General features: G+C 49.8%; 1 protein-coding gene across 26 annotated transcripts; it reads left to right on the top strand.

Moving 5' to 3' along the window:
• The first annotated feature begins 60 nt into the window (after positions 1-60).
• On the top strand, positions 61-13,945 carry ZNF821 (zinc finger protein 821). 26 transcript variants are annotated; one of them, XM_080552358.1, is made up of 8 exons: positions 170-188; positions 1,917-2,008; positions 4,052-4,245; positions 5,524-9,900; positions 10,416-10,558; positions 11,126-11,230; positions 12,157-12,323; positions 13,033-13,945. In XM_080552358.1, the coding sequence occupies exons 4-8, from the start codon at positions 9,819-9,821 to the stop codon at positions 13,685-13,687; spliced, it is 1,152 nt and encodes a 383-aa protein (XP_080408484.1). In that variant the 5' UTR covers positions 170-188; positions 1,917-2,008; positions 4,052-4,245; positions 5,524-9,818; the 3' UTR covers positions 13,688-13,945. The 26 variants fall into 26 exon arrangements, with proteins under 26 accessions (XP_080408480.1, XP_080408484.1, XP_080408479.1 ...); XM_080552356.1 differs by lacking the exon at positions 170-188 and adding an exon at positions 220-552; XM_080552357.1 differs by lacking the exon at positions 170-188 and adding an exon at positions 697-725.
• Positions 13,946-15,062: the final 1,117 nt, after the last annotated feature.

The following is a 15,062-nucleotide window of genomic DNA, read 5'->3' as shown; positions in this document are numbered from 1 at the left end:
CGCCGCGTTCCGCCGGCCGGCCCCGCGCCGGCAGCCCCGCCTCCGCGGGAAGCGGCGGCCGCACGGAGCCCCGCAGAGCCGCCCGCGGGGTCCGGGACCGCCGGGGCCCGGCGGCGCCTGCGGGAGGGAGGGGCCGGGCCGGGGGCGGTGCAGCTCCTCGCCGAGCGCCGGGCGGGAGCCGGGGCGGGGTGAGCTCGCTGGCAGCGGCGGTCGCGGCAGCCGGCCCGGCGGAGCGGCGAGCGGGGGCGCCCGGCGCTGCGCCGCCGTCGTGCCCGCCCGGGGCGGCGAGGAGGGGAGCGGGGCCGCCGGGGGCTGCCGGCGGCGGGGGCGGGGGGCTCACGTCACCGCCCGCGGCCCGGGGCGGCTTCCAGGCGGGTGCGCGAGCCGCGGGCGGGCGGTCCCGGTGTCTGACCTCGCAGGGCCGGCGGCACCCCGGCGGCCCGCGCCGCGGCGGGCGGCGGCTTCCCGAGGCGGCCCCGCGAGGAGCGGCGCGCGGCGGGGCGCTCCCGGGCGGCCGGCGCCCGCTGGCTGAGGCGCGCCCATGAGAAGCAGGTGAGACGCTCCGGCGGGGGGAAGCCGGCCTCCCGGGGGGCGGGGAGGGCGCGGCCGGGACGGGGCCGGGGGCTCCCCGGGGCCGTGCCCGCGCCGCGCGCTCTGGCGGCGCCGCCATCTTGCCGGTCCGTCCGTCCGCGGGCCCTTTGTCTGTCTGCGGCTCCGCGGCGCGGGTAAGGCGCGGCGGGCGGCGGGGCCGGGGCTGGGTCCCCGAGCGCCCGGGGGGGGGCGCGGGGTGGGTGCCGCCGCCCGCGGGGCCGGTCGCTCTGTCTGTCGGTCTGCCCGGCCGGGCCGTCGTGCCGGGTCCCCCCGCGCGTCCTCCGCATCCTCGGGGAGCGGGCCGGGCTCCTCCGGCCGGCCGTGTGCCGGGGGGGCAGCGCCCGTTTGCGGGGCTGGGTCTGCTGCCTGGCCGTCTGTCAGGGGAGGCTGACAGCATCCTGTGTCTGTCTGTCTGTCAGAGGGGACTGACAGCATCCTGTGTCTGTCTGTCCGGGGAGGCTGACAGCGTCTCTGTGTCCGTCTGTCTGTCAGAGGCTGACAGCATCCCCGTGTCTGTCTGTCTGTCTGTCAGAGGCTGACAGCGTCCCTGTGTCCGTCTGCATGTCTGGGGTGAATGTGCTCGGTCCCTCCTTTTGTCCATCTGTCTGAGGGTACTGTTGGAATCGATTCCTTCCCTGTCAGTCTGAGGGATGAGGGGTCGATGAGGGGAGGGCAGCAGGTTGGTGCGCCCCCCCTGCCTGGCCGCTGCCCAGAAGGCGCAGTGCTGGCAGCTGGCAGGAGCTGCCCTGCTGCTCCCCTTGCCTGTGCCTGCTTGCAAGTGGTCTCCTCAGCTCTGGCCGTGAGGCCAGTCTGTTTGCGGGGTGCCGGCAGGGCTGTGACCTGTCCTGGGGCTGGCTGTGCCAGCCTGCCGGCGGCTGCCTCCGTGTCTGGAGCTGCATCCCTCAGGCAGACGGTTCCTTTGTGTGCCTGGTGCCTGGCCTCTCTGGCTGTCCCCTCTTCCTCTCGCTGGGTCAGTTTGGTGGCGGCTTTGATTAGGTTTGTGCCTTTTCTGCCGTGGGAGCAGACGGGAGGGAGGAAGGAATTTAGACTGAGAGCGCAGTCACTCCTGAAGCGGGGCGTTCGTAGCTGTTTGTATGCCAGGTACGAGATTGCTCGTAACTTTGCTTGAAATGGGTGGGGCTGCCCATGCATGGTGGTTTGTGAAATGCTTGTGGATCGTGTTGGATGCCGGCGCTGTGGTTGTGGTGATGCAGAATGAGCCCTGTAGGCAAAAGGATGGGGAGTGACCCTGAGGTGCCCAGCTGTGTTTGGCCAGAGACTCAGAAGGTTCCAGTGGTGTGTGTGACAGGCTCTTCTCTTCTCAGGTGAGCCCTCTGCTGAGGGAACGAACACTCTGTGCTCCCAGGTCAGGGAAACATGTCCCGTCGGAAACAGACCACTCCTAACAAAGTTCACTGTGAGTATTATGTTACACAGCATCGTGGGATCCCTGCCCTAGACAGATTGTTGTGGAATGAGAAGGGGAGGTGGGGAATGATGAAAAGAGGTGCAGTCTGTGGGGGAATGGTTACTCACGGTTTCTCTTAGGCCTGTAAGAAGAGAAATTGAGCTCTGTGCATCAGGGAAGCTGGCTGTGTCCTGACATGGCAGGACAGGGATAGGCTTGAACAAACAATTAACACTGTAAAGGTATGCAGGTGAGTGTATGCACAGGGCCTGTAGCTCTGCTTTGCGTTCACACTGTCACAAGTGCAAGTTAGTATACTAAGAAATGTGATTCTGGGGCTCTGGCCAGTTTTGGGAAAGGAAGTTCCAGGTAGGGTGGTCTGTGTGCAGCTGAAAGCCTGGAGATCCTGGCTTCTGATCTTTGTTCTACCACAGACTAAGCAGACTGGCATGGACGTGTCACTTAAGCTCACTGTACCTCAATTTCCTACCAGCTAATGTAAATAAAGCCATTTGCTCTTTCCTTGCAGGGAATAGGCAGTGGTTAAGTCAATCAGTGGGCAGATAAATGCTATCTGTCAGATGATACTTGTCCTGAGCTGAGAGGACAAGACTCTGTTTCTCCAGCATTGTCAAGAACCTGGCATTTGTTGAATAGTGAACGGACTGAAGATGCTGTACACCGGCACTTCTTGTGGGCAGGCTACAGAGAGATGTTAGAAGAGCTCGGAGACAGCTGTGTGGATGTTCAGCTGCAAAGGGGAATCTGCACATACACAGCTTTTGTTTGACTGACTACAGCAGAGGGAAGTTGAGGGTCTGAAGCTATGCCCTTGAAACTACTCGGCTTTGTAGTTGGAGATGTGCTTGGAATCTGAGCTGGAATGAGGAAAACAAATTTCCACTTCTGTAGACATGTGAAAGCAAGGCTGATGAGATGAGGGGGCCTAGGTTATTGCTAAGCTGTGGTAACCGTCATGACTGTGGGACAGAGAGCTGAGTGCTGCAGCCCTAGCAACTGCCTTACTTTGCTGATGCTGCTGGCTTGCACGTTTCTGTGTGTTTCTCTGTGGTGCCTTTATGTATGGATATGGCAACAGAAACCTATGCATGCTGTTCTCTGTTAGAGGAAAATACATCATGATGTAACCTAACACTGAGCGTACTGGGGAGAATTACCTCTGTGTGGGATTTGAAGGCCCCATAGGCAACAACAGGTGGGTGTGGGAGAGCTGAAAAAACTCCTTGGTGGCTAGCGTAAGGGTGATGTAGAGGTGACTTTTGGCAGCTGTGCTGACTCGTGCTCTCCCATTCCTGCTTCTGTGTGCTGGGTTCAACAGTGGGCGGAGTATAGCTTTGATTTGTCTGCTTGGAATTGTCTTCATTAGAGAAATTTTAGACGTCCTGTGTTTTCTCCTGCAATGCCAGTAACACTTGTGTCCACACACATTTGCTTCTGAGAGTGCCCAGATACTACTACTGCTGTTTAGATTAGACTTGTAGAAAGCATGCACTTATGTTGCCGCCTCTGGTGTAGAGTTATGGTCCCTCATCTATGGGGACCAAGGGGTGTGACAGCTCTAAAGGTGTAGGTGGAGTTTCCGTGGTGTTTAGGTGGGCTGTTTTCTCTTCTGTACTCCACTGCATAATGGTTATGTTCTTCGGAAGCTTGTTCTGCTGTGTACAGGACTGTACATGCTATGGAGTTCAGTTGTCGCATTTTCACATTGAACGTTGCTTTTTAATCTGCAATACAAGTCATCACCAGCCTTAGTCTTGGGGAAACCACCTGACAAAAAGGCTACTGGCGGGCATGAGGTAGGCCATAGAGAGAGGAAACCTGGGACCCGTTCACCACTTTTGCATGCAGTGCATTAGCTACAGTCAAACTATTCAATAGGAGTCATCACAAGCAGCAACTAGGATCACAAGAAAATAAAGGGACTGAAAGATACAAGAAAATTACAGTGGTGATGTCTCCTCCTTGGGATGGAAATCTTGTGTGTCTTATGATGAACACCACCAAATCGTTGGGACTTCTCTGTCTACCTAGCCTGCTGTGTATCTGGAGGGCCCAGAAATGCCAGTGCACTGGTGAATGACGAGGAAAATCGGAGAGAACATCATCTCCAAGAACTGGGTGAGCCAGCAGAATGAGGAATCAGGCTGAGACATAGCAGGCACGTTACTGAGACTTCTTCACAGGGACTGAAATGGTTGGGAGGAGAGGAATAAAAGGGACAGCAGGTATGCAGCTTTTTATGCAGTTGTCTGCAATTGGGATCTGATTTGGCAGGCTGTGGGGCTGGGGAAGTGCTTTTTGGATTCGCATAAATGCTACTGTGAATATCTAACTGGACAAATTCATGGGAGGATGGTGCCCACTTCTTCCTTGCTTGGCTGCTCCATGTTATCTTCCTTCTCAGATTCATTTGGGCAAGCAACAGCTACGGTCTCCTCTCCCTGGCTTGCTCAATGCCACCTCTTTCCAGGGTTACTTTCCAGGCTTGGCATGGCCCTTGTTTGACCTTCCTCTCACAACAGGGACTGCTGACCCCACTTAGCACAGAAGCACTTTGGCATGCAGTGACTGGCTGGGAAGTTGTGTTGTTACAGATCAAATCATTTTAAGTAGAAGTTGATGTGTAAAGAAATTCAAAATAGTACATAAACAACAGTAAAATTACTGTTATCGTAAATGTATCATTGTGTGTGATAGCCGGTCCATCTACAGCTTTCATTGTAGTTGTTTCCCTTTGGCAGGGCTGCAGCACATAATTGGCTTTAACAATATAATTTTGTTTTGCCACGTGGTGCATGAAAAACATTTTCACCTGACAGTGTGGTAAGAAATAAAACTGTAATACTGGAATATACTTACTGCATTGCCCATTTCGCACTGAATTGAAAAATGAAATACAGTCATGTTGTTCCTGTGGAGATATCTTCATTCGTCCATTTCAGTCTTTATTTTCTCCCAGACTCAAAAGTGTAAAAGTATAAAATCTTTCTAAGCAATTAATCATCTGATCTTGCCTTCAAGCCCATCCATTGCTGCACTGTCACTCCATCTGTTATGGGTTACTCCACTGTTCTTGAGCTTGCCAAGAATTCTGCTTCAGGTATTAGCGTGCTTTTATTTTCTCTCCCCGCTGTCCCATGAGCTGCTTCTCTTTCTGTGGCTTCTACCCTTTGCAAGTGGTGCTTATTTTAGATCTCTTCAGAACAGCCTTTTAAAATCAAATTAATGGACATTTCCTAGCTGTATTTAGCATGGTCCCAATGTCCCATTAATCCTCTATCTCCTTCCTTCTTCCTCTGATACGCACACACTCTGTGCTCTTCAGTATTTCTTGAATTCTGCTGTCTATAATATTCCGAGTTAGAAAAGAAAGTATCTTGCAAGAAATAGCACCCAGCATTCAAAACTGAGCAAAAATTGTTACTTGCATCAAAATCCTTGGTTCTTAAAGGGCTCTGTGGGCTGCGGTTATTAACTCTTTCAATTGTTGTTTTTCATTTCAGTAACCACTACAGCAATATGGACAACCCAGAATAGCGATGGGGCAGGTGGACTAGATCCACAGTGGTGGACAGACTTGCAAATTTCAGGTCCAGGAAAGGAACACAGAGAAGACCTACATGAACAGGGACTTTAAATTGATGTACAAGGAGGGAGCAAAGTGGCTCATCTCTGAGAGACTTTTCTGTTTAGGAAGGAAGACAGGGGAACGATGTGGTTTCTTTTTATTTTTGTTTTGTGGATTTGGGGGTGAGGTTGTTTGTTTGTGTGTTTATTTTCCAGAACACCTGAGAGTTATCCTGCATTCATACAGTTCAAGAAGGAAAGGGCTCAGGAAAAAATCATTTCTGGCTGCTGCAAAGTTGGTGCACCACCAGGTCCTAGCAGTCATAACTGCCCCTGTTACGCAGTACCCCAGGGCTGCCCCCTACCTCCACAGCTGCTCTCCTGGCATCCCACTCATTTACAGGATTATGGAGAGGAGAACTGGAATGCAAAGCAGAGGCATTTGTATGATTTTTTCACTGTCCTACATCTCTAGCTGTTTGTAAAACAAATACAGTGATTTGTTTTGGTGTTGTGGTCAGCCTGCAGCCCTTTTTGTATTTAATAAAGAAACTTCTGGAGAAGAGTCTGTGAATTCAATATTGAGCATAATGTCCTTTACTGATAGTGGTGATCCTAAAGTTGTTGCCTGTCTTACTCCCTTTCCACATAAATGGAAATGTATTCAAAAGGGGGTGGAGGTGGGGGTATAAGTGTCTGTATGTGAGCATGTGTGTGCAGAAACAATAAAAACATAACCCTGTACCTATCAAACATTACAGCTCTAAAGCTTCATTGAAGCGGGACTTAGACTATCAGTAGATGAACTAAACGCTCTTCTCTAAGTTCCTTTGGAGACCATATTAATATAATAAGAAATTTTGTATAAGTGAAAGAGTTTTTAAAAGTTTGTTTTTCCCAGTCCCATGATGCCGTTTAGATACAGGCTAGTGGAGAACGCACCAGATGTTGAGTGCTAACAGCACTGGTTTGGTTAACAATTTGTGTTTCTGGCTGTAAGCTGAAAGTTCTCTGCACTGTACTGAATCAGTGTGAGCTTGGTTCTGGGTACACTGTACAGAAAGTCCACTGGCAGACACGATCGCTCTCTTGGTTGTTGTGATCGGTGTTAGCGTTACTGATCAGAAGAGTCTCCTCAGTCGTCTAAAGATCACGGATTTTTAAAATCGTGACACTGCAGCCTGTCCATGTGGTCTGTGTATCTGAGCAGGAATTTTCCTGCCATTAAACTCTGGGCTGCTGCTCAGTAGAAAGGAAAGCCATCTGGAAGGGTAAAGGGAAAAGAAAACAAACGTGTAACTGCTTCCACTAGTAGTTGTGGTAATGTTTGGAGTCCTGTTTCGTAATTGTCACAGGTAGCACATCCTCCACCATAGTTTCACATCTGTCCTGCATACCATGGGTTTCCTCATTTCAGCATACATTCTCTCTGACTTGCAATGCTATTTTGTCTCTGGGCTCTTAACCTGGTGGTTCGTGGAGATCTGCTTCTTGGAGAGGCACCATAATTCTATAGGGCCTGCTGTTTGTACAGTCTGTATCTCAGTCCCACCAATGTGGTCCAGACATAAAAGCAATGCTCCAGATTGTGAAAACCATTCAGCACTGGAATGCATTCCAATGTGGGCACGTGTCCCAGCATTCATCATAGTGCCTGCTGCTTTCAGTGGCAGATAGATTTAGGGTGCTCTCCTGCACCTCTCTTCAGCCAACGCGGATTGTGTTCTCAAGTCCTCTCTACAGAAACCTTTCTCACGTTTCTGAGAAAGAATGATAAAAGCCTTCAAATGCTTTTGGAAACCTCCATGGGGATGGTGGGAACTCAAACTCCTCTCCCTCAGTCTCCGTGAAACTTCTGAAGGTCTTTGAAATCTTCTGTAAATTATTGCTCTTTAAAGCAATGCCGGCAATTTTGAGGTAAGCACCAGAAAGGCAGTGTGAGTATGAATTTGGGGCAAAGCTGGCTGAAACGGTTTAGTACGTGGGAATACACCCGTCCTTATAACAGGACTGGTGTTCTCTCAGTGGGTCAAGAATGAAATTCCCTGATTACACCGATGCCAGTTGCGGACCTATAGTAAAAGGTGCAATTTTATTCCAAAAGCTACTCTTTGGCTTCTTTGTTTTATGTTAAAAACGCACTGCATCTTCCATACTATTTCTGCATTTATGCTTTGAGTAGTTCCTGAGAGTTAAAAAACAGCTGATAAATTTAATCCAAAAGCTAGCCCTTTGGGAACTCTAGCACCTTGTCCCAAGTGCTCACAGCTCACCCACTGATAAAAGCAAGTTATAACTACATATGAAACAAAGTAATTTGTTTGTTTTAATGTAAATATTAATGGTTGACTTTACGGAACTGGAAGCTTTCCCTAGCAGAGACTGCTGTAGGAAGTTTTCTTTCAGAGGAGCTGAAGCAATCACTTTTTTTCAATGTGTTTGCTGTCACCTGTTCTCATGCTGAGTTGAGGTACTAATTATCAGTGTCTTCCAATGCAGCAGACTGTAAGCTATCCTAAACAAGCATCTCAGCTTTCTGGGTTCACTCCCTTAGTTTTCTGTTTTAAGCATATAAAGTATCGCTGAGATTTATTTTATCTGGGCAAGGCAAGTTAGTGAAGCAAGTTATCCATCATGTAAGTGGAGGAAGATGAGCTCTGAGCACCAGCTCCTTCTGGAGGGGCAGCTTGTCCCCAGTCCTCCTGGGAGAGAAGGTGGTGACAGCACGCAAGGGACAGCCCTTGGTTTTAGCACCACTGTGGAAAGCAGTTAAGATGCCAGGCACTCAGGAAGAGATTATTTCTCTGCAAATTTCTCAAGGAAACAAACAAACAAAAAGTCTTCCTGTCCTGAAGGAGAAGTGTAAATTATGAAAAATAATAGCAATATATTATCAATATCAAATAGCTATCTACAAATCCTCAGGCTGCTGAAGCATTCTGTCTGTAGAATGGATGAGAAAAAAGAACCACTGAATAGTGCAGAGAGGAAAGGGAATTTAATGTGAATGGGTGCTTGCTTACCCTGTAGAGGAGCCCAGCGGACCGCAGAGAGGAAGCAGGTGCTGCATAGTAGCAACTTAACGCTGCTCTGGCAACAGCCAACATCTGTTGAACGTCTAGGACATGCCATGGTTTGGGCTGTTGCCTGGTGATCCAGCTGATGATGATCTAACTACCGGGCCACCAGTGTGTTGTAGTGGACATAGCACAGGGCATTCAGCTAATGATCCCTCCCTCCCCTCTCTCCCCACCAATTTGCTCTCTCCAAATACCTAGAAATAATGTAGGGTAGCTAGCATTTTATTTGGTTAATTATCTACCTAGCTATGAAGGAACTTTCTAATAACTAAAGAAATTCACAAACATACTGCATGGTAATTGAGTTAATGCTGAGAATGTTTCAGTGGAAGTGCATGATAAGGAAACACAGATACTGTCAGCGGAGAAAAGTTAGGGTTTGAATAGAAGTTGTGATTAAACTGTGGAAAACCACAATTAAGGCAAGCATGCAGATTTAGTTTGCCATGCTGTTACACTGCAAGGAGAATACAGAGAGAAAAACAGACTGTATTTAAAAATTAGTTTAACCTAATTTGGGAATCATACAAGCACTAATGTTTGTGTTTTCCCAGATCCTAACATGACTGAATTGCTTTCTAAATATCCTGATCTGTCACAGTACCATCACCTTGCCTGTAATAGCAGGAAATAGGGCATAATGGCTTAGAAGAGCCAAATAACACTATACGTGATTTGGGATACTGTTATCATCCCTGTGTGGCTTCCCCCCACCTACAGCTGTGCTACAGTTCTATTGGCAGGTAGTTTGTCTGGTAGAAGAGAAAGTCACCTGGGCACATATGGCAGGTATGTGGAGTCTTGCAGGCTTTTTTACATGTCACCAGAGCAGTATAGAAACAGTACCTAGAGACCAGCCTGACACCCAACATTTCCCTTAGCAAGACTGATCTAGACATAGGGACTACACTTGCATCAGCAGGTACAGAATGCTGGTGTCATGGGGTCAGCAAGCAGAGAGGTTACTTAAATGCTTTCAGAAAGGTGACTTCAGAGGTTCCGCGCAGTGCAGGTGAGCCACCTCACACCTGATGCATTTCTGGTAAGCTCTTGTGGTAAAAACAATGGAACAACACTAGTCTGACTCTTTGTCCTTGTGGCTGCCAGGGGAGCAAGTCTTTGCAGGGCTGGAGGAGCAAGCCCGCCAAGCCATGATGAAAAACAGCTTTCCTGGACCTCTTGGGGACCAAAGGCCAGCCATTCATCCGCTACAAGACCATGACTCCAGCAGCAGTGAGTTCTGCCCCTTCCAGTAATTGCAAGGTAGTGGACTGGAGAGACTCTTCTGAGGGCTGAGGCTAGGTGCAGCACAGCTTGTGGGGGTCCTCTAGGGACCATCTTATTCATCTCCTTCTCTGGGTTAGCCCTTGGCTCTTATGCGGGACTCCGCATGAGCCAACAAGAGCAGGAATGCTCCCTAAGGGTAGGTGGGCCTAGAGCCAGGGGCCACGACAGCGCAGGTTGGGCAACCAGCTCACCACTAGGGTGCAGTCCCACAGCACCAGAGCAGGGTGGTGACAGCAACGGGCTCTGTCCACAGACCAGCGATTGCCAAGCAAGGCCAATTAACAGGACAGACCCAGGAACTCCATGCAGCACTCTGGGTATTGAAGCTCCCCTGAGTTTAAATGAAGCATCTGGTCAGTGGGTGTGAGCAGATGGCCCCAGATGAGGCTTGTCCGGACAATTAAGGTTTATTAGTGGCCTCAGGGCCCTGACACTTGGAGTAACTGCTCTGTATGTTTCAGGTGGCAGTGATGATGATGAAACCACCCAGGATGAAGTTTCTTCCCACACTTCCGAAGAGGATGGTTCAATGATAAAAGTGAAGAAAGAGTTAGAGAATGCAGAAAAACCTGCAGCTGGAACCCCACTGATGAGAGACAATGAGGCAAGTGTGTATTGGCACTACACTCACCTAAAGTTCCCAGGAAGAAGGGAGGGCGCTGGGTGAAAACACATCTTTTCTCCTCATTATGATTTCTTTCCGTGTCCCCACTCTCACTTCCTCCAAACAGTATATCCTGACTGGAGGAAATGGTGTGAGGTGGTCTTGGGCTGCCAGGAACAGGAGACAATCTGCTATTCTCCTGCCTTGCTGAGATGCTTATGCAGTCTGTCCACCTCCTTCAGTTCTGGTACCTTTCTCTGACTGATCCCCCCTTCCCTTGTGCTACGGAGCAGACCTTGCCTACCAGAGCCACTGTGCTGGCAAGATTATGGGTGCGAGTGTAGGCCATGAGGCTTCTCTTGCTTCTTGAGACAGCAGGATTTTTGCTTGGAGGATACATAAAGGAAGTTTTAGACTGAGAACAGCAAACCAGCCCCAGCAGGACTGGGCACAGCACTTGATCTGGGTGAGGCCTGTGTGCAGGTGTTGACTAGATACTAAGGGAGAGTGGGGCGGCTGTGTGAAGACCTGTGTGCCCTACACCAAGGTGTCTTTCCCTCCCCCTAGGTTCCTGAGAGTTTGAATGCTGACCCCATGCTGGGATTGTCACAGTGTCCCCTCTGCCAGCTGGAGTGTGGAAGCAGAGAGCAGCTCATTGCTCACGTGTACCAGGTAGGGGTTGGTTCCAAATGGGGGGATGTCTCTGGTCTTAAGCTGCTCAGCTGTCCCAAATTCAGAAATAGCCCTGGGCAAGGGGCATGGGACGACTTTGTTCTGATTTTTGCAGTCACAGAACTGAACAGATCCTCCTATCTAGGATGTGACTGAAGTTTATAGCAGATAGTCCAGAGGGAGTCCTGGGTGAAAGAATCAGCAAGGCACCAGTCTGCACAGCTGGAGAGCACAGCTCCATCCCAAGGCAGCCACTGCAAGCAGTGGCAGGCCGAGACAAGACAGTTCTTTCAGATCAAACACAGAAACAATTTTTACGTCATTCAGTGAAATAAGGAACCCTCCTCCTGATCACTTGGTTCTTTATTCTGTCCCTTTATCACAGTTCCTATCCATGGAAACAGCAGTTCTTCCTCTGAAACAATTCCAGTACTGCGGGAAATCTATGCTGGGATCTTACAGGTTTTGTTGTCAGTACTCTCCTCACCGCACATCAAAGTATGTAACAGAAGGAATGAAGCAGAGCTGAACTGACCACTTATCTGCACCAGCTGACTGTCTCTAGCTACCATCATAGTGAGCTTTCCCTCCCCAGAATCCTGCCTACTGTTAGTGTAGTCATGCTTTTTCTAGCAACACCAGCTACTTAGATGTCTTTCTGAAAACAAGGGTCAGGTCGTATGATCTGAGTGTTCTGGCTCTATTTGTTTCTCTTGCACTGCTGTTGAGCTGCAGAAAGGTGTTTGATCTGTGACATCTCAAATGTCTTGTGCTTAGTCTAGGAGCTGTAAGCCAGAGGTTTTAGTGGTTAAATGATCTTTTTCCAAGAGGCTGAACTAAATGGTTTGCCATATTTTCTTAGCACACCTCAAACTGGGCAGGGAGTTGGGCAATTTGTAACTAACAACCTAGTGGTTGTTTTGCAGCACACTGCGGCTGTGGTGAGCGCCAAGAGCTACATGTGTCCTGTATGTGGCAGAGCCCTCAGCTCACCAGGATCCCTTGGGCGACATCTCCTGATCCACTCAGAGGACCAGCTGTCAAACTGTGCAGTGTGTGGAGCACGTTTCACCAGCCACGCCACATTCAACAGGTCAGGGTCACCCTGGCTGGTGAGTGGGCTAGGGTACCCACAAAAAAGATTAGGTGGGTTGCCTTAAGTGACACAGGAATCATGTCTATGCCCTAGTAAAGGCCAGTTGTGAACACCCCCAATGACTGAGATTTCCTTGATCGCTTCCTCCTTGCAGTTCCACATTACCTGCGAAAATCTCCATGAGCTGTGCTGCTAAAAGGGTGTTTCTTAGCTCTGTGAAGAAGTAGGAGTCTTCAGAGAGCACTGAGACTCTTGTCACAGAACAATCATTGCTCTCCTTGCTTAGCAGTCCATCAGACAGGGTCTGTGCTGCCCAGATGAGTTCCTCATTTCCAAAGCAGGACTACAGGCAGAAACCGAAATGTTCCTCATTCGTGTCCTGCCTGGTGGAAGATTATTCACTGACTAGGGGAATAGGGAATGGAGAAATCCAGAGATGATGGGGAGTAGCAGCTTGCTGGTTAATTCCTGCCCTTGCACTTTTCCAACCCAGATACTGCTCTGGGCTAACCCTGTTCCTACCCCTGTATATGATGTTGCTTGGTTTTAGGTATTCAGATGTGTTTGTGGGCAGGGATGGTTTAGCACAGGCCTCTGTCATGGGCACTAGCAGGGGTACTGTTCACTGCAGCCTCCCCGTCAGTCTGAGATGAGGCCTCTCCTGTCAGCACCAAGTCTCTAACGCTCTGCACTTTCTGCTTTCCAGCGAGAAGCTGCCAGAAGTGCTCAGTGCAGATCGCCTGCCCGCACCACAAAGCGAGGGCCCCTCCAGTGTCGAGGGGAAGGACATTGCCTTTCACACCCCTGTGTATCCTGCGAGCATCCTCCTAGTGTGCAACAACTGTGCTGCGTATCGCAAGCTGCTGGAGGCACAGACACCTGGCATGCGAAAGTGGGCGCTTCGTCGGCAGAACGAGCCCTTGGAAGTGCGGCTGCAGCGTCTGGAGCGGGAGCGCACAGCCAAGAAGAGCCGGCGGGACAATGAGACTCCCGAGGAGCGGGAAGTGAGACGGATGCGGGATCGAGAAGCTAAGCGCCTGCAGCGCATGCAAGAGACAGATGAACAGCGGGCGCGACGGCTGCAGCGAGACCGGGAAGCCATGCGATTGAAACGTGCAAACGAGACCCCAGAGAAACGGCAGGCCCGGCTCATCCGGGAACGCGAGGCCAAGAGGCTGAAACGGCGCCTGGAGAAAATGGACATGATGCTCCGGGCACAGTTTGGCCAGGATCCCTCTGCCATGGCAGCTTTGGCAGCTGAAATGAACTTTTTCCAGCTGCCAGTGAGCAATGTGGAGCTGGAGAGCCAACTGCTGGGCAAAATGACCTTTGAGGAGCAGAGCAACAGTACGCTACATTGAGCTGCAGCCAAAGACTACCACCACTGCCGCGTCTGTCACAGGCAAACTAGCAGGCTTCTATGCTCTGGAGGCTGTTGTGGGTCCCTGGCTAGCTCTCCCCCACAGATGGTTCCGATTTTCTCCTGAACATAGGAGGAGAACAGCGCTGAGAGATGTCTGCCAAAGTAGCCCTGGTGGAAGCAGATTCTGAGGATACAGTCGGCTGTGGGGGTCAGCCACAGCCTGTGAACAGTGGGAAAATAAATTAATGTTTCACATTTATTTAGTCCCCTTCTTTACCTTTTGTACTTTGTCCTGTTCTTGGACCCTTGCAGCGTGCATGGGTGTGGGCTGCTACAGTTCTGCTACGGGTGAAAAGCCTGCCTCACTGAAAAAGGAACTTATTTACAGCAGCATAAGTTATGGAGCTGAGGACTTTGATAGTCCACTGCTCCTCCAGGAATAAATACCTCACTGTTTGTGTCCATAAAAAGGAAGCAAAAAAGGATGCCATCTTCCTGGAAATGGCTGCGCACACCCTTTAACGCTATTTCTATGTGCTTGTTTGCAGTAGCATACATGGAAAAACTAAGAGGAAGTAATTCCTGTGCTAAGATACCTCGTATAAACAATAACAGAAAGGCTGACCGATGTAAGCAAACAAGGAGCAGTTTGCCAGTTGATGAACAAGGTAATTTTCACTTAAACAGCATTTCAGGTTTGCAAGTGAGAGAGACACAGACATTCTGTAGAGAGTCTAGCAAAGGGCCACAAAGGGACTGGAACATCTCTCCTCTGAGGAGAGGCTGCAAGAGCTGGGACTGCTCAGCCTGGAGAAAAGAATGGTTAGGGGGATCTTGTCCATGTCTAGAAATACCTGAAGGGAGGTGCAGAGAGGACAGAGCCAGCCACTTTTCAGTGACTTAGAAACTTGATTTTTCCCTCTATTTAGCTTGAAAAACTTTTGCTGCAACTCTTTCGAAGTCCTGCTTAAGTGCTTAAAATAGTTGCATTTGAAGTGCACGATGCTGCATTTTTTTCATGACATGAAACTAACCTTATAGACAGTCTTGTGAGCCCTTGCTACAAAAAGCTTTTAATCTTTTTAACCCTACACTCTTTAACATGCCACTGTAACAGCTTGTTTCCTCAACTTAGAGAAGTTGTTTTATCTTCTCGTCTGGATTTCCAGGAGCCATCCTTGCCTTGCTCTCTTTGGGAAAAGGCACCAGATCTGGCAAGGATCTATTCAATTCTATGTTACCTTGTTACCATCTATGTTACCATATCCTCTTTTGTTCTGTGAGCTGATCTCACTTTTATTCTTACCTCTGTTCATTTTCACACTCAAGCCGACAGTTTGCTCTTTGCAGCAGTTGCTGTTACCCTACGTTGT

Source organism: Anser brachyrhynchus, assembly GCF_964034855.1.
Source record: "Anser brachyrhynchus genome assembly, chromosome: 12".
NCBI classification, from domain to species: domain Eukaryota; kingdom Metazoa; phylum Chordata; class Aves; order Anseriformes; family Anatidae; genus Anser; species Anser brachyrhynchus.
Note: the sequence above shows the minus strand (reverse complement) of the source record. Positions and strands in the feature narration are given on the sequence as shown.